We start from the raw sequence: 18,795 nt of genomic DNA on the forward strand, positions 1-18,795 counted from the left end.
TGACTTACAATTGTTATAAGATATCACATTATTTTTTACATACAATTACCCATTTATACAGTTGGGTTTTTACTGGAGCAATCTAGGTAAAGTACCTTGCTCAAGGATACAGCAGCAGTGTCCCCCACCTGGGATTGAACCCACGACCCTCTGGTCAAGAGTCCAGAACCCTATCTATCTACTCCTCACTGCTTATCTATATACCACTGATAAGCTTAATGTGATATATTCTAAGATTGTCTGCATCATTTCAGTTAGGCTGGGTGGGTGCTTGTATGTGGGCGTGTGTGGATGAGCAAGCTACTAGCTAAGTCACAGCTTGCTCGAACTGCTGCTTTGTGTGTGAGGAGACAGGCAGTGTCAAATTTTAATTGCCTGCAAGACAGCATGAGTACAGTGAGAGCTTTGGACTTGTTTTTGGAGCTTAAAGACATTTACTTTCTGACTTTTCTGATTGCATACTTAATAAAATACTACTGTTGATTAAACATTCCTTGTGTCTGTGTGTGTGTATGTGTGTGTGTTCATAGTAAATCCTCAATCTTTGAAACACATCATTTAAATATTATTAATAAGAGAACTAATCAACCCAAATAAACATTAAATTATCAATTATTGAATTGTTCCTACACACTCCTATTCAGATGACACCCATATTTATTTTAAAATTAATTCTACTACAGGAGCGGTTCTAGTTGCATGTCTGGCTGATGCAGAAGCATGGATGTCAAGTATTTTCTTGAAATTAAATGCTGACAACTGAGTTGCTGGTGGTAGGGTCTAAACCCCAGCTTTACTCTCTCACTTAGTTTTCTTGTTCTTTTAGTGACTGTTCCCTTAATTATTATTATTATTATTTATTTCTTAGCAGACACCCTTATCCAGGGCGACTTACAATTGTTACAAGATATCACATTATTTTTTACATACAGTTACCCATTTATACAGTTGGGTTTTTACTGGAGCAATCTAGGTAAAGTACTTTGCTCAAGGGTACAGCATCAGTGTCCCCCACCTGGGACTGAACCCACAACCCTCCGGTCAAGAGACCAGAGCCCTAACCACTACTCCACACTGCACAACTCCACAATGCTTCCTTGGTGGTCCGTTATACTCTAGGTTATCGTTTGACACACACATCTCTACAGTGGCAAAGGAAGGGTTCTTCCACCTAAAGAAAATCTCTAGAATCCTTTCCTATCTCCCAGGGACGCCGAGATCCTTGTTCATGCCTTTGTCACTTCTCGCTTCGATTATTGCAATGCTTTTTTTGCTGGTCTTCCTGCTCGTTCTGTCAATCGTTTACAGTTGGTACAAAATGCAGCAACTAAAATACTGACGGGCACTAGACTGAATACATTACTCCTGTTCTTGTACGTTTGCATTGGCTATCTGTCTGTTCCCGTGTCACTTTCAAGGCCCTAAATGGTCAGCGTCCTTCTTACATCATGGACCTTCTTAGTCCATACATCCTGGGAGGTAGCTTAGGTCTTCCAATTCTGGACGACTTAAATGCATTTCACCGAAGTGTATTACTCCTGGTGAGCGCAGCTTTAGCTGCATTGCCCCTACCGTATGGCACTCTCTGCCCAGCTGCATTCGAAATTCTACTTCAGTTTCTCTTAAAACTTCTCTTAAAATGCACATCTTTTTCTAGTTTTGAAATATGAACTGAGATTTTTGATCTTGTTTTTATGCCTACACTGTTTATCAATGTATTTGGAAAATTCAGCTTTTATCTGGTTTGTATTTAAGTGCACAATGTTTAAAAATTAATTTCTATCTTGGAGATTTTGATTGTGCAGCGCTTTGGGACACTGTGTGAATGGCACTATATTTAAAGTTATTATTATTATTATTATTATTATTATTATTATTATTATTATTATTATTATTATTATTAAGGCCGGGGGACTCAGGACTTTGAGGAGTGGATCTGTGCACCCCTAAGAATAAAAGGTAGTGGTCTGACTTCAAAGCAACGCAACAATAGAAAGATATTTCTGACAGGATGGTGAATTTGGTATTTCTTTTCATTTATCGTTATTATAATGTTCCAGAAGATCTGCCATTTTAAAAATAAAATGAACATAAAAGATTTCATCACATCTCCTTAATTCTTTTATAGTCTCAAAAATTGAAAGATTATCCAAGGCAACATACAGAATCTATAATCCCCATTGACACTATGTAGGCCTATTGTTCCATTATTAAATGGGCCTTTATCATTCATATATGGCCAATACCATCCCCACACAAGCCATTTCCTCCAGGGAAATATGAACCATGCACAAGCTATTCCACATGGCAACACAGATCATTTACTCTTTCAAAAGAGAACTTCAAGAGCAGATGCTAGGAAGGGAATATTGTTTGGATACCACGGATGTTCTTTCAGCAGATACCAGCACCTATTCACTGAACAGATGTACCCTTTATTTTCCAGCTGGCAATTCTAACTAAATCCCCATCATTGTGATGAAGGTCTAGAATTACACCCAGCTCCTATAAAGAAGTGATGGGTAAAGTGATACTGAAGTCTGTTTTATTAAGAGCTCAGCAAGGGAACAAGAGGATTTTAATCCAGGTGTGACATGAGTTTAAAACACTTACTGTATGAATTTTAAACAGTAAGGTCTTGAACAATTAAATGTATGATGCCATTTGGAATAAAACTATTCAACTGACATAAAATGTATAATGCGTGACTTTAAATACATAAGTACACATTTTAATCTTATGACGGTGTGACTGAACACATGTTTTAAAAGAAATGATGATATTATTATTATTATTATTATTATTATTATTATTATTATTATTATTATTATTATTATTATTATTTTCTTCAATGTTGATATGTATTTTCTAAATTTACGGATTTTAAAAAACTCCTAGTGAACCCATGCCAAGATTGGCAACTCTGTGCCAACAGGATTCAAACCAGTGAGCTTCCGCTTGCATGACTCATCCTCCACTCAAAGCACAAGAACTAGCTGATGTCACCAGGGATCCCTATGATTCACAATCTGAAGGGCCAAATCCCACACAGGCAGTTCAATGGAAGAGTGATGGGGATTTAAAAAAATAAATAAAAAAGTAAAACACAGTTTCCGCGAAATGCAATATATGTCAGTAGAGACAGCTCTTAAATACATTGGCTTTGGTTTCCTCTTAAAGAGTTACAGTATGTGTACTGTTTGTGTAACTGAACAACAGCATGGTGGGTATTTAACAAACAAAAGATAAATGGATCGAATGAATGTACACGCACACACAGTAATATAGTACAAAATGTAGATAAACAGCATGGTTGGACCCTGAAGAATCATAGGAATTTGAGCTCTGTCAAAACATTTAAAAATAAACAAACATGCATGCTATGAAAGGTCAGATTCTTAAAGTTTTTCATTATAAAGATTGCGATCATAAGACGCTTCAACAAACAAAGTCACAAGGAACCATTTTATTATAGTGTAATTCAATCTGTTAATTACTGATTTTTTTTTTTTAAACATTGTAAACACGGTCTCTGTTAACCCTTGGTAAACTGCTGAAATTAAAGTTAGCATATTATGAACTGTCCTTAATATGCAGCTTTTAAATACAGCTCACTGTGAACTGCAACTGGTTTTCTGCTGTCCCAATGAATCACCTGCTTTGGAATAATTCATCACAGCAACATGGATATTTCAACATGCAGCTTGGGTACAGCAGGTAGTGAAATGCCACTCAAGACCTGAGAACTCACTGCAGCCTGGAATGCACACCCAGCACTGACAGGCTGAGGATTCTTAAAGGAACTCTGCTGCCAGCTTTCATTTCTGTCAACATATCTGCACAAATTAATGTTTCCACTCCATATTAACAACAACAAAATATACATTTTAGATTCAGGTAACAATACATGCTAAAAGTGTTTTTTTATTTTTTTATTATAGTGACATTGTTTTAAGACAAATTAAAAAATAGAAGAGTTAAATTGCTTAAGGTTGTCATTGAAATAAGTTTTATTTTTTGCATTAGATACTACATTATAAACATGTCAAAGTTTATAAGAACATAAGAAAGTTTACAAACAAGAGGAGGCCATTCGGCTCATCTTCCTCGTTTGATTGTTACCTTATTGATCCCAGAATCTCATCAAGCATCTTCTTGAAGGATCCCAGGGTGTCAGCTTCAACAACATTACTGGGGAGTTGGTTCCAGACCCTCACAATTCTCTGTGTAAAAAAGTGCCTCTATTTTGTTCTGAATGCCCCTTTATCTCTTTTTCTGAAAAAGTCCCCTGGGTCGACATCGTCAATACCTTTTAGAATTTTGAATGCTTGAATCAGATCACCGCGTAGTCTTCTTTGTTCAAGACTGAATAGATTTAATTCTTTTAGCCTGTCTGTATACGACATGCCTTTTAAACCCGGGATAATTCTGGTCGCTCTTCTTTGCACTCTTTTTACAGCAGCAACATCCTTTTTGTAACGAGGTGACCAGAACTGAACACAATATTCTAGATGAGGTCTTACCAATGCATTGTAAAGTTTTAACATTACTTCTCTTGATTTAAATTCAACACTTTTCACTATATATCCGAGCATCTGAAGTGATTTTTTAAGTTCTAAAGCTGCTAATACACTTCTAGTATCACAGTTCTAATGATAAAATAGGATAAATCAAATTGAGATTAGTACCTTGTGATTTACTGCCTTGTTTTGCTATTTTTGCCTAGTATGCATCTAAAACAGAATACATTTAACCCCTAATAAGAAAAATCTAACTATCTGTAATAAAATTCATGTTTAACATCTCCACGCTAATTGAGTTCCATGATATTACATTAAAACAAAATGGATTATATGGGGATTTAGTTATTCACAATCAATTATAAACCTTTAAAAATCAGCAGCAAATGTTGTGCTTATTGTCTCCTAAGCCATAATATTGCACACATGGATTAAACAGGGTTTACTCAATTCTTTCAAACCTCTAGGACATATGGACGCAGAAAAGACTAACAGACATGCCATTGTAACAGGGAACACTTATTCTGAGTTTGTCTTCCTTTTAAACAAATGTCTACCCTGAGACCACAATATTTAGAAACTGAAGGCTGAAATGAGGCGATTATATTATTATTATTATTTGTTTATTTAGCAGACGCCTTTATCCAAGGCGACTTACACAGACTACGGTGTGTGAGCTATGCATTAGCTGCAGAGTCACTTACAACTAAGTCTCACCTGAAAGACGGAGCACAAGGAGGTTAAGTGACTTGCTCAGGTTCACACAATGAGTCAGTGGCTGAGGTGGGATTTGAACCGGGGACCTGGTTACAAGCCCTTTTCTTTAACCACTTATAGGTCTGTTTAATAAATAATATTAAATAATGATTAAACGGTGACCTCCAACTCAATGAACCACATCAGAAGTATGTATCTTTCTGAAGGATAGATGGTTTCCAGCCTGAAAATAAACTTTAAAAAAGTTCAGACTGTGCAATTTGTGTTCCGTCTTCAAAACGAGAATACAAGTGTTTAATGGGGCAAATGGGAGTCATAACTACACTGCCTTATTGCCCATTCCGTGGTATAACGAATGTTCAGCTCTCCCCGTGTTGTTTCCTCAGGATCAACTGCCTAATAACGACCCCTGTTGTGGGAGGTGGCTCGGGAGCAGCTGTAGTTTGCATCCAGCAGCTGTCTAACAATGCCTTCCCTGGGTTCAGCAGCGCAGTCTGGAAAACCCAGCATGGGATAGCTCAATTTCCAAGGGGAAACACCCATACAATCTCCATTACAATAATGTTTCACCAAAAAGCATCTTATCAAAAGTACAACTGAATTAAATAAGCCTTCACATTTATATCTGCAGATGTTACCTTCATATTCATATCATTGTAGCTACCAGTGCCAGTAATTACGTTTTTATAAGCCCTCGTTTCATCAGGTACTGCTATTTCTTAATTTTGTTTAAAAAAAAAATGGTTGAATTAAAATTAGCTTCCTAACTTTTTTTTTTGTTGTTCGTAACTGTGTTTACATGGAGGCTGGTATGAGGCACTGTTTTCTGTTTCATTGGCGTCTCTTTTTCGACCTCTGCAACCATTTCTACTTTAGCCTATTGGTCTCTCAATATTGCAAAACAGTTTCCTACTGTCTTCATGGAAGGTTTTGGAGTACTGTTCAGCAGTCTTTTGCAGTTATATTCTGTGTGCATGATTCATCCTTTAGTTTAGGTGGAAGCGGTTAACAGGTCCTGCTGGGTACCAAAATAAACAAAAGCAAATTAACATGCCTGTATTTCTGAAAAAAAAAAAAGATTTTCTGTGCAGGAATTTCTGCAGAACCCTGGAGGGACTGGTGATAAAACTTGTTAAGCTTGTGATTTCAAAGAGTATAGTACTGGAACTAAAGATGTGCGCAAATGCAATTCAAAGTAGGCGAGTAGAAAAGCTTCTTATTACATGTAGTCATACTTGCTAACATTCAGCGAATAAAATATCGAACACTTGACTTGGCATGCTTTATGTTTATAAAAGTATTACATAAAGGTCGGGGCCCACAATAAGGTCCTGCACCTGGGCCCATCTTTCTCTTCCTCCACCACTAACTGGATTGGCCCACGCTAAGGTTAGTCATCACATTACTCCTGGTCTGCCCAGGCTCCACCAGCTGATCCTTGCCCAGTGGATCAAATACAAGATCCTTCTGTTCAGATTTTTAATGGCCTGGCACCAGTCTTGCTTTCCTTCAGTAGCAGATCTCAACTGGCTCCTAACTCCTCTTAATCATACATTGGCTACAGCACACTGACTTACTGTACATCACTCCAGTTGAAGGTAGCCTTATTAGGGTTAGACTGGTGTTCACTTTAATTGGATCATATACCACCTCCTTAACCAAATCAGATTGATTTTTCAGAAATGAAAAAGCATGAGGATACGAGCCCGAATGTTTAGTACATACACACCTCCAGGGTGCCTACTCCATAATGAATGCAAATAAAATTGCACTAAAATGTAGTAGTTTTCTTAGTACTCTTACTATATAGCAACACTAATGCAGAGTGACAATTTAACTGCATAGATTTGATAAATGAAAGAAATGGCTTTATAAAATAAAGTCTTACAGTACTGAAAAATAGCATTTGTAGTGCAATCACTTTTTATATACCCGGTTTGTATAATTTATTTATTTGGAGAAAATGTTTCAGTACCAGGGAAATCACCCTGCTGTATCAACCCCCTTTCTGTGGTTATCCCAGGATTACCCCTAAAGAATTATGATTGATACAGCCCAGGAGGATTACCTGCTACAGTAAAATGAAGCTGTTGGTACTGGCTGATCAACTCAACCCCTAGGCAGGCTTACTATTAAATAACCACTGTAGCACAATAACGTCTACGCTTCCTTTGGTCTGGTCAAAGAACCTCACGTGCAAGTCTGACACGAGAAGTAAAAGTATACCGGAAGGAAAACAAAACAAAAAAAAACCTAAGAATACAAATCTAACAAATCACAAAAGATTAGGGAACCAGTAATACATTGCCAGAAGAATAAGAGTTAAAAAATGATGCTAAAGCCTTGGTTTTCATTCCTTCCAATTTCATGATGCTGGCTAAATTCAATAGAGATGAATAAAGCTACATTAAATAATTAACCAGAGAGAAGCCAAGATTATTTTATGTTTATTTGTCAGTTTTTATCAATTACCATTTAATCCTAAAGACTAGACTGAATAGAACAGATGGTAAAGATAATGACTTGCCTTTGTGAATGAGAGAAATGAAACGTACTGTATGAAAAAAAGTGACCAAATGGAAAAATATGGAATGATTCATCTCTCCAAAGGTAATCAACAGTGCTATACAAACAAAATAAGGCAGAAACACAGCCCGCTTGCCAGTTATGCCATTGAGTCAAGCTGCGATTTCTTCCCTAATGGCCAAGTTTGAAAATGCAAGATATACATTATGTGAAATGTACATAGTCAGTTGTTTCTGTAAGAAACAGACAAGCTTACTTTAACAGCAAAATGCAACTGAAGCACACTGCTGTGGAACTGCACTGGCATCACACCAGCTTAATCTCTCTAAGGGAGCTTTATGGCTATTTTATGCAAAGCTGTTAAAACTAGAACCCTGCAAGGCACTTTCCATTCAATTTTTTTGTAAACAATTTTCTGTTACATGTTCCGTTACAAAATGGTTACAACTTCCCCATAATCAATTATTATAAAATAGGTACCCTCAATAGAAAGTTTCATTGCATGTGGCCAATGGAACACGTTATCATCAAATCTACACCATTGTCCAAGTGCATGAGAATTGATTTGGAATCTCAGTTCAGCCACAGACCGTATAAACCCAGGGGCAACACTGGGTGCATTTACAAATAGTTTGTCTTGTAGGATTTGACTTTTCATATTATTTCCAGTGTTAGAATTAGATTCTCTGTATTTTTAAGCTTACCAATAATGGTGGCATCCCAAGACTGCCAAATGCTATGCCCTTGACTACAACGCACTAGCAGAAAATAGCAACAGAATCCTTCCCTACATTTAGGGCGCACTTGGAGTCAAATATTATTCAGCTCCAGAAACGAAGGACATCTCAAAGCAAGAATATTTTGTATACCAGACCACTGGCCAGTTCCATTAAACACAGCAACGGGGTTGGGGGGTGGACGACTTCTGTTCAGGAGCTATTTCCCAAGGAAGATAATCAGAAAGCTCCCCAAATAAGCATGGAAGAATAATAAACTCAAGGCAGAGTTTTAGATGCATAGTACACATTTATTTACTGTTTTTTTTTTATCTGAATTTTTGCAATACAAATTGAGCTGCTAAATAATTGGGTCCAGAAATAAAAATACACACCTGTATGTTAAAGTAACTTTCAAAAATGCAAGAATTGAAATAACAAAATACAGCTTTAGAGTGCAAACCAAACTGGACATTAGGGCAGAAATCAGACATTTAAGCTTCATGTCTACATGATAAAAAGAGAATATTTTATTTATTTTTGTTTAAAACGAGTACATTTAGAGAAAATAGGTGCCCCCATTTACAGAACTTTGATTATAAGAAATTATGAACTGTCTTATGTGGTCGACTGCATTGCCACCAAAGGGGTATTGTAATTTCTCATCAACATGTTTCTTTTAATACTGCATATTATTACTTCATGCTTGTTGTCTGCTGGCGACTGAATTTCTCTAAATGGGTCAATGAAAATGACCTTCAGAGGACTGTGTTTCATATCGATCAAACACTAAATAGATTTATTTAAAATTGGGCCAAAAAAAACAAACAAAAAAAGTATTTCACTACCATTAAATCAACTGTCAACTTTTAAGCTGAATAATTGAAATAATCTAATAGCAGGTTAATCTTTTTATTAAAATGGTACTTGCTACAGATTCCCACTTCAGACAAACCATCATATACTTCATAATTACTCAAATCATCTGCGCTTTTGCTTACCGAGTTTCTGGTCGAAGCTCCACACTGGAATGTGATTATTCTCCTTCAGGTTGCTATTGGCGGGTAGAGGCACAGTGACGTAGATCGGCCCGTTGACTGGGATTTCAGTCCCGTCATTCCCGAGCAGATGAATGCTGACTGCTGTGACAGGGGTCAGCTCAAACCTGCTGCTGTTTCCTGCAAGATCAGTGGAAAAAATTTTCACAGACCAGCCACTTCCAAGCAAGCACTCCGGCACTGTTAAAAAGAATATTGTTTTTGGAAAGAGGTAACCCAAGTAGGTGGTGAAGTCATCATGTGAACAAAATCAGAAATCTGACTTGCAGCTCTTTCACTGGCACCTCTCTCAGATCCCTGAATGCTGCAGGATGTCTTGTATCATTTACTGTAAGGCTGCATCGCAGCTGGCACTCTCTATGGCCCCAGCGGTGTGCCTGCTCAGAGTTTAGTTAAATCCTTGGGTGCCAGAGTTTTTTCATTAATCAGCTTCAAAAAAGACATTTCTTGCAAGGAGACAGGGGCCACCAGTTAGTCAAAGCCAGTGAGACTAGCAATCAGAAATGACACCAAGGTCAATTAAATAAGACATAGCCGAGATGTTCATATTTTAGGTGACGCCTGTTGTGTGTCTCAAAAATAAACCAATGTAAATGTAAAGACAGGCAGAATGCGACTGCTCAAAATTATGACAGCTCTATTTTCAGACAAGCTATTGATTCTTGATTGCTAAAGGTTAAAAGGTTAGGTGTTACATGCATTAGATTACAAATGCACCACAATTACTCTAAGGATTAAGCGGCTGCAATTCAGACCGCACTGCAGGTCACTTAAAATTATTTCTTATAAAGTATGTTGTAGTGACTAAAAAAAAAAAATACTTGTTCGGCTGCTCAATTTCCATATCAAATCAATCAGCTCATTACTTATATTTTTAGGTGGGCAATTTCTTTTTTTCTTGCATTAACAATTAATAAATATTTGTTTTTTAAATGTACTTAAATGTACCAGTCCAATTATTCTAATTAATAGTGGCCTAGTGTTATTTAACAATGAATAGACTATTCTTTTTCAAACTAATTAGATACCCACAAAAGTATCTGAAGTCCAAGCCAGGCTCATCAATACCATGTCTAAGCCCCAAATGCAGAAATACATGAGCAGCCAGAACTTCATTTTTCACAACATGGACTACTAGATAATACCAAACTTGAATGCATCTTTGTAATGCCTTTTTTTTTTTAGCCAAGTCATTTTTAGACAGCACTAAAGAATGAAATACATGCAGTGTTTGCATAGCAAACACAGCTGCAGTGCAAGCCCACACAATCCTGACAATGTGCCTCACCCTTGCCCTGGAGAAACCACCCTGTCTCCCTCTATTAGTGAGATGGCAGGTCATCCATTGGCTTCTTGTGATGGACCCCTGATCTGAGATCTCAGAGCTCATTTCTCAGGGGCGAGCCAATCCAGAGCACACCCGGCTCATTGCAAGGAGAAGCAAAGGTTCTTTTTAAACAAATGCTGATAACACAAACCGATCTGAGTTATTGTACCAACATACTAAAACACAGTAATAATGGTACAATATACCATAATTGAAACATACTTTTCATTTTCAACATAGGCGCTAATTTGATCAACCTATACCAGGCCGGGATACCACAGATGTGTGTGTTTTTTTTTGTTGTTTTGTTTTTTTAAAAAGAGCATTTTCCAGCACTTGGGAATCACCCATCACACCAGTCACCTGTCTGTGGTTATCCTGGAATTACCTTATCAGTAAGCGGTTGACGCAACCCAAGTGGATTATCTAGTCATTTAAAATGCTCCAACGAAATGAAAAAATCCAGATGTGGTTTATCCAGGCAGATTGGAGGTTGGTGTATTCATAAATATTTTGACTTATGCAACTTTTCTATTAGGTCAGTTGCTCAGCATACTGGATTCATTGGAAAGCAGTTGCCACATTTTCAGGGAGTGGGAGTATTTAAGCAGTTGGAAAGCTCTGCAAGCAAAACTAGTCATAAAGTGCATTAGCATATAATGAATAAAACATAAATAATCAGAATCACTGCAGAAAAAAAAAACCATTATGCACAGTAGTACAAATGTCATGAGCATGTTAGCATTACAAAAAAATAATAACTTTAACCATTTCATTGACTGATCCTTTTTAACAACATTGAGAGAGGTGGAAAGGGTGTTTAAAATGATCCACTTGCTCAAGGTGGTAAACTGGTCCAAAAAATCTATGACTTCATGCATATATTTGCACTAAATTGAAGTAGTAGTAATGCATGAAGAAAGAACAGACTATGTTTTTGCGTACCCTTGTAACATACAATAATATAGTGGTACTTCATTCCAAGGGTTTTGTTCCATACCTTGATCAATATTTATTTAAAAATATTTAGGCCAAAAAAAGAACAGTCAGTGTATACAGAAAGAGGGATTGTTTACGCTTGTAAGAGTTCAGGACTTATGCCCACTGTAACTGGATTTATTAAAATAAATAAATAAATAAATAAATAAATAAATATCGGTGGGTAATATCTAAAATATTCCTAAGAAAGACCAGGTTACCATCTTTCAACAAAAAAAAAATAGAAAGGAAGAAACCTCTCTAGGTTGTAGATTTTTGATTCACTAAGATTTCTTCTCATAGCTGAATGTGAAACTCTCTCTGTCCATGATCTTACCTGTCCTATTCCCATCAAGTCCCTGTAAATAAGGGAAACTGTCTACCTCCCATGGAGAGCAGGCTGCAGTGAGAAAGGCAGTGAGGTTGCTGTAGGTGGAGTTCTGGGGCAAGCTTAGTGCTCTTCTTTGAAACTGAACCCTAGGCTGGACCCTTGCTCCTGTAAAAGGTTAAAAACAGATTGGAGTTACTACTGAATCTGGTCGCATCAAGTGAAGATTTAGAATTTACAAAGGTGGTTGCCCAGTGTGGGTGATAACTTCATTCCATTATTAAATGCATTAAAAAAACAGCTGGTTTCACAGACTCAGCACTAATCTTGGACTACAGAAATGTTACTGTAGCTAAGGTAGTTGAAGATTAAAGACAATGGGGGCCTGTGAAACCAGTCCTGAGGTCTATTTTAATGATCTGAACAGCTCCTAAAACTTGCAAACACACTCTTAATCATAGACCTATTCTCAAAGTATTCGTAATGTATTTTATGTTGGGTAAAACACCATACCCTGCAGAGTTAAAGTGCAATAGTGTTTAGATCCACCACCATGTGCATCAAAATAGACCTCCACAACTTCTGTTTCCACACCTCAGGACTTTAGAATGAGTGAATTACACCGTGTAACATTTTTCTTTTTTTTTTTGTTCCTGGGTAATAAGTGTTATTTCCTAATTGTTTAGGCCTCAAAAGTATAGAAAATGGCTATTATTCCCCACAAACTTTGCTTTTGTGACCAGGACAGTGATATTTTGAAATTTACCTATTTCCAATGAGAAAACAGGCGAATTTGTGTCTTTTCGTTCACATAAAGTCAGAAAAAAACAACATATGAATCCAAATTAACATGTATTTATACTAAAGTAATACAAAAATGACTACAAAAGATTTAGAAGTGAGTAGTTTTTCGAGATTTAAGATTATACTGTAAATCACTTTCACGAATCAGCCCCCAAATGTAGTCTCCCATCATGTTCTCGTTATACTGTCCTTGGTAGCGGCGTTCAAAGTCCAGTATATCCTGGTGGAAGCGCTCGCCTTGCTCCTCCGAGTACGCTCCCATGTTCTCCTTGAATTTATCAAGATGAGCATCAAGGAAATTGCCTTTGGGACAGCAGGGACACCAAGGCGCACTACCACAGGCGGGACTGGCCACAGCGGACCGAGTTCTCTGTGGGGAGGAACAACGTCAAGTGGGAGTCACTGGTGCACATCAAATTGGGCCTTATGAAACAATTTGTCAGAGCTCTAGATAAGGAGTCGGCAGCCTTCAAGTACCTTCAAGACTTCTTCCCTAAGCTGTCTGAGGCAAAGGTCAAAGCCGGTGTCTTCGTTGGACCACAGATAAAGAAGATCCTGGAGTGCAATGAATTCCCCAAGAAGCTCACTAGTAAGGAGAAAGCGGCTTGGAACAGCTTTGTCACAGTGGTTCGGGGCTTCCTGGGCAATCACAAGGCCGAAAACTATGTGGAACTGGTTGAGACTCTGGTGAAGAACTACGGCACAACAGAACATGGGAGCGTACTCGGAGGAGCAAGGCGAGCGCTTCCACCAGTAAATACTGGACTTTGAACGCCGCTACCAAGGACAGTATAACGAGAACATGATGGGAGACTACATTTGGGGGCTGATTCGTGAAAGTGATTTACAGTATAATCGTAAATCTCGAAAAACTACTCGCTTCTAAATCTTTTGTAGTCATTTTTGTATTACTTTAGTATAAATACATGTTAATTTGGATTCATATGTTGTTTTTTTCTGACTTTATGTGAACGAAAAGACACAAATTCGCCCGTTTTCTCATTGGAAATAGGTAAATTTCAAAATATCACTGTCCTGGTCACAAAAGCAAAGTTTGTGGGGTATAATGGCTATTTTCTATACTTTTGAGGCATAAGCAATTAGGAAATAACACTTACTACCCAGGAACAAAAATGGTGTTACATAGTGTTATTTGTCATGGATTTGAAATTTGGAACCATTACTGTTAAAATAAAGAAAGCAGTTCCAGGAACAATCAGAAAGCATGGACTGGTTATTATAATCCATAAATAGCAAACAAACAGAATTCCACAAGGTAGGAACACAATAAAAGGTATAATATGTAAGAAACTAATTCAAGTTGACAAATATTTTCAGTTGTGCCTTCTTCAGTGCAGGACCAAAATAAGCAGATTGTTGGAGCATTATCAACTTGTGTTTCTTAAAATATAATAATGTAAAGATCATTCAAAACACAAAAGCATTTTTAATCTTAAAGGGGATACAAAACACTTTTTAGTTTGTTTGTACATAAGACAGATGGGAAAGCAATGTAATCTTGGGTTTGTTTTGATTGTTTTTGATTGGTATTTGTCAAACAAGCTGTTTAAATTCCACGGTCTATCAAACTGTAATCCGCCATTGCTAGAAATCACTCCTGTGACATCACTGGTTGGAGAAGGCAGCGGGAGAAGTATGTGAAGCAAGTGATTTCTCTCATGCAAATTGTTTGGAAAATGTCACATTTTAACATGAGATTCAGAGCTTTGTAATTGTGACTAACTGATGATGATTTTGTACAATATCATTATAACAACGTAATTTATATACGATTTACATTTAGCTTTTACATGAGTTGTCCAGTTTCCAAATATATATAGTACTTAGCAGTAAAGTAAATAAGAACATAAGAAGAACATAAGAAGAACAAAAGAAAGTTTACAAACGAGAGGAGGCCATTCTGCCCATCTTGCTCGTTTGGTTGTTAGTAGCTTATTGATCCCAGAATCTCATCAAGCAGCTTCTTGAAGGATCCCAGGGTGTCAGCTTCAACAACATTACTGGGGAGATGGTTCCCTATGCACTTGGCATCTGTGACCTGGGGCTAGTTGTACTATGGGATAAAAAAAATAAAAAAAAACTTAAAAAAACACAGGACTGGATCCTGGCTCATTTTTGGCCGATCATGGAAAAGTGTTTGTGTACAAAGGAGATTATTTTCAATCAGATATCTGAACAGCACTTCCGGTAACTAGGAGTATGCATGTATATTTAGGCTTCGGCATACAGTGACAATAAAGACTCAAAAGGTGGAAAAGAGGTGGCTTTAGCGGTGTCGTTTCGTGAGAAAGAAACTATAGCCACGGGGAACAAATTCTAAAACTTTAAAAATAATAAAAAAATATATAATATACTTAGTTTAATTTAAAACATTAAAGTTTACATATATGTAATACCTACGAAGAGGGGTTATTATTATTATAGTAATAATAATGTAATGCGCACGAGAATTATGAAACACATAAATACAAACACAGGATACCTGCGGCCGATAGGTCGTACAGAGTCAGCTCGGATGCCTGTAAAAAGCAGCAGTGCAGTATCCAGGACCTCTCTATCCAGACACACAATTTTACGTGATGCAGGGTGGACCTTGGCCTGACAGTTTTACAGGAATTCTGTGCTATATGCGAGGAATTTCAAAACAACAAACACATTCCTCACGAGTCGGCATTACTGTGCAGGTACAGCAGCTGCACAGAAATTTTGTGCTGTTCTGTCAGGATCCGGATCTCTCTCACTATCTGGATCAGAGTCCCAGGAATTTCCTTTCTTCCAGTTTCAATAGGGCCTATAATTGGCTCAAATTCATACAGAAAGTTTTTACCAATAGGTTCTAGCTCTTCAAAGTCACTTAGCTCTAGTGTTCTGTGAGATTTGGCATCTTTGTTTACAAATCCACCGGTCGAGCGCTCCAACCAGTGACGTCACAGGAAAACTCAATACGGCGCAACACGAGTGGGCGTCCTCCAATCCCAGGACCAAGCCAGTTTCCTCTTTTACACCCAGGAACAACAGAGTGGATGTCAGTTAGCTACTGACCTCTGGATAACAAAGGCCAGCCCTGCAGATGTCTGCCTGAGCTCAGCAGGCGCCTGGCCAGTAGGGTTGGCTTCAGCACAATGAGGAGAAACAGTCCCTTTTGTTTTTTTGCCTACCTAACCTGCAGGAGCAGCAGAGCCAATGCAACACTCTCTCCGGAATCCCCTGCAAAGACCAGCAACTTTGAACAGCCAGGACACAAACCTGAGCTCCCGTGACTGTTTCTCACCTGCTTTTACCAGGTGAGCCACATGCCAATGAAGCAAAACAATCAGGTTATCGCCTCAGTGATCATCTACTCTAGTCACTGGCAGGTTATCAGTAGACCCTGTGGTTATCCATTAATACAATTACACTCCAGGATATAAAAAGTTAAACTTTTTCTTCAATTAGGTTTTCTCATAACTATATCAAAGAAAACCCCAGCCTGTGAAGGCTGATTTGGATATCTGGACCATAAAGAAAAATAGAAAGCCATCTGCTCTGAGAGAACCTCTTTTACAATGCAACAGTCTCTCGGGTTAACTGATAAAGCAAAATGTTTCCCCATCAAATTTCTTTTGCTGTGATGTTATGACACAGCCTACTACTGGATGCCTAAACAGTGATGTAACCCTGTTTTAGCAAGTTAACAAACCAAACAAGTATCCATTTGCAGAACTCAATACATTGCAACACTGTCACCCTCAGTGGAAAAACAGGAGCAAGATCAACCAACCAACATGAATCCAGTAGAACACATCTGGTAGAATATGGTGATCTCCAAATCCTATGAATGCTTTTGTAGATGACAAGGCAGATAAAGAGTAAAACATCCCCCGAGAACACATAATACAGCTGCTGTACAGGTACTAGTGTTTACGCCTACACATTTGCCAGCTTTGCAGAGTTAATAGCCTGGAAAAGGTGGCCGGCAGAACATTGAATCACTGGCACAAATAAATGAGTGTTGCAAGTCTACTTACGATAGTTCCCTCTTTAGCAGCAGTGAGAACAGTCCAAACAAACATCAAACTGGCACTGGCATCTGATTTGCTGGCCCAGGTTGCCAGCCCTTGTAAGCAATCTTACCAACTCTTTCAACCCTGCAAACCTCTATGCAGGAGAGATAACTGTACTCAAAATGGCAGAAAGGTTCTGCAACTCCACCCAGAACAGTAACATTTTTTCTAATTACTTTTATAAACTATTTAATTTTTCAGTAAAGTTACTCAGTGCTAAATGAGGTAATGCAGTGCACTGGTGTATTGTATGCAGCAGCTAATTAACAACACCTTTAATAGTGCTGAAGAGGCAACTGAGGGTAGTTTGTTATTCTGATCTTAATAAGAACATAAATCTTACTACATTTCTTGACATCCCTTAACAGACGCTGTAATCACTGTCTACCAATGCAAACTAAATATTCCTCAGTTTACCTCTAGAAATTACTTATCTGTTTATAAATTACTTTCCATAGTCTTTGCACTACCTGGACCTTGCAGTTGCTTTGCTTATTACTACCTTTCAAAAGCCTAAAGTACCATTGAATTGAACACTCACTGGTTATCCATTATTGTACAGCTTAAAGTTGATATATTTGTTTGTGTGCTTAAGTATTGTTAAAGTGAATATTAAGAAAATAATAATAATGTGATAGTTTATTATTTTTATTATTATTATTATTATTATTATTATTATTATTATTATTATTATTATTATTATTATTAATAATAATAATAATAATAATAATAATAATAATAATAATAATAATAATAATAATAATAATACAACCCTACTCTTTTTTTCTACAAGCACTCATCTAATTACAGGCTTTGTACCCATGCAAGACTTAATACAATTAGTACAATTACCTAACTGCTCCCCAAGATAACAGCATTTCGAGAGCTGCATTCAATTGATCATCTGCGGCTACCACCAATCTCATAACACACTGCATATCATGCCCCATCTGCAGCGGTTGGAGGTCAATATGCAAATAAGCCTCTAGCACAACTTTCATTGCCGTGATCAACTCACACAGCTTTACTCCCCAGAGCAATTCCCTTTATCTGAGCATGCCTGGTGCTGCCCTGGCCTCTGCTGCTTCTACAGATTATCTTTATGCATCAACAAACTTCAGTTACAGCTAGCCTGATAAGCAGTCGTGATGATATTTAAGTATTCTTATCTTGCTGCATAAGCATAAAAAAAAAACAAAAAAAAAAAAAAAAAAACACAACCATTACCTTTTAATGAGAAAACCCTTGCCATTAACTGTAAAGACAAAAGGAATGAGAACCTTTAGCCTTATCTAAAAGCTATTTTATGTTTAAAGAACAGCATATTACCAACATTTAGAAACAGATGGTACAGCACAGTTTGTTCACTCGAGATTTAATTGATTTTCTGCATGTTCTTCATTAACAGAAACTGCAGCATTTTTGTATTCCAACAAAACCCGATTAATTGCTGTAGTGCACATATAAAAAGAATGCAGAAAACAGAATACAACTGCTGTCGGTTTAACCACACTGAGTTTTGCAGGATCATCTTGAGATCACAACAAAACCACACTGAGTTTTGCAGGATCATCTTGAGATCACAACAAAACCACACTGAGTTTTGCAGGATCATCTTAAGATCACAGTATAACACTTGAAATGTATTTGCTTATGATTGTAAGTCGCCCTGGATAAGGGCGTCTGCTAAGAAATAAATAATAATAACCACACTGAGTTTTGCTGGATGCTTGTACATAGACTCCTTCCAGAAAGCA

The 18,795-nt window shown here is 37.4% G+C and overlaps 1 protein-coding gene across 2 annotated transcripts in view; it reads right to left on the reverse strand.

Annotated features, from left to right (window-relative positions):
• Nucleotides 1-18,795, reverse strand: part of fam171a1 (family with sequence similarity 171 member A1) — a 53,686-nt gene that overhangs the window by 13,322 nt on the left and 21,569 nt on the right. The window contains exons 4-5 of one of the 2 annotated variants that reach the window (XM_033998483.3): nt 12,180-12,338; nt 9,481-9,657 (exon numbers count right to left, since the gene is read on the reverse strand). In XM_033998483.3, coding sequence (XP_033854374.2) covers nt 9,481-9,657; nt 12,180-12,338 — 336 coding nt within the window. The remainder of the gene's footprint in view (nt 1-9,480; nt 9,658-12,179; nt 12,339-18,795) is intronic. The other variant, XM_033998484.3, reaches the window with a different exon arrangement.

The sequence above is a fragment of the Acipenser ruthenus genome, chromosome 4 (genome assembly GCF_902713425.1).
Source record: "Acipenser ruthenus chromosome 4, fAciRut3.2 maternal haplotype, whole genome shotgun sequence".
Lineage (NCBI taxonomy): Eukaryota > Metazoa > Chordata > Actinopteri > Acipenseriformes > Acipenseridae > Acipenser > Acipenser ruthenus.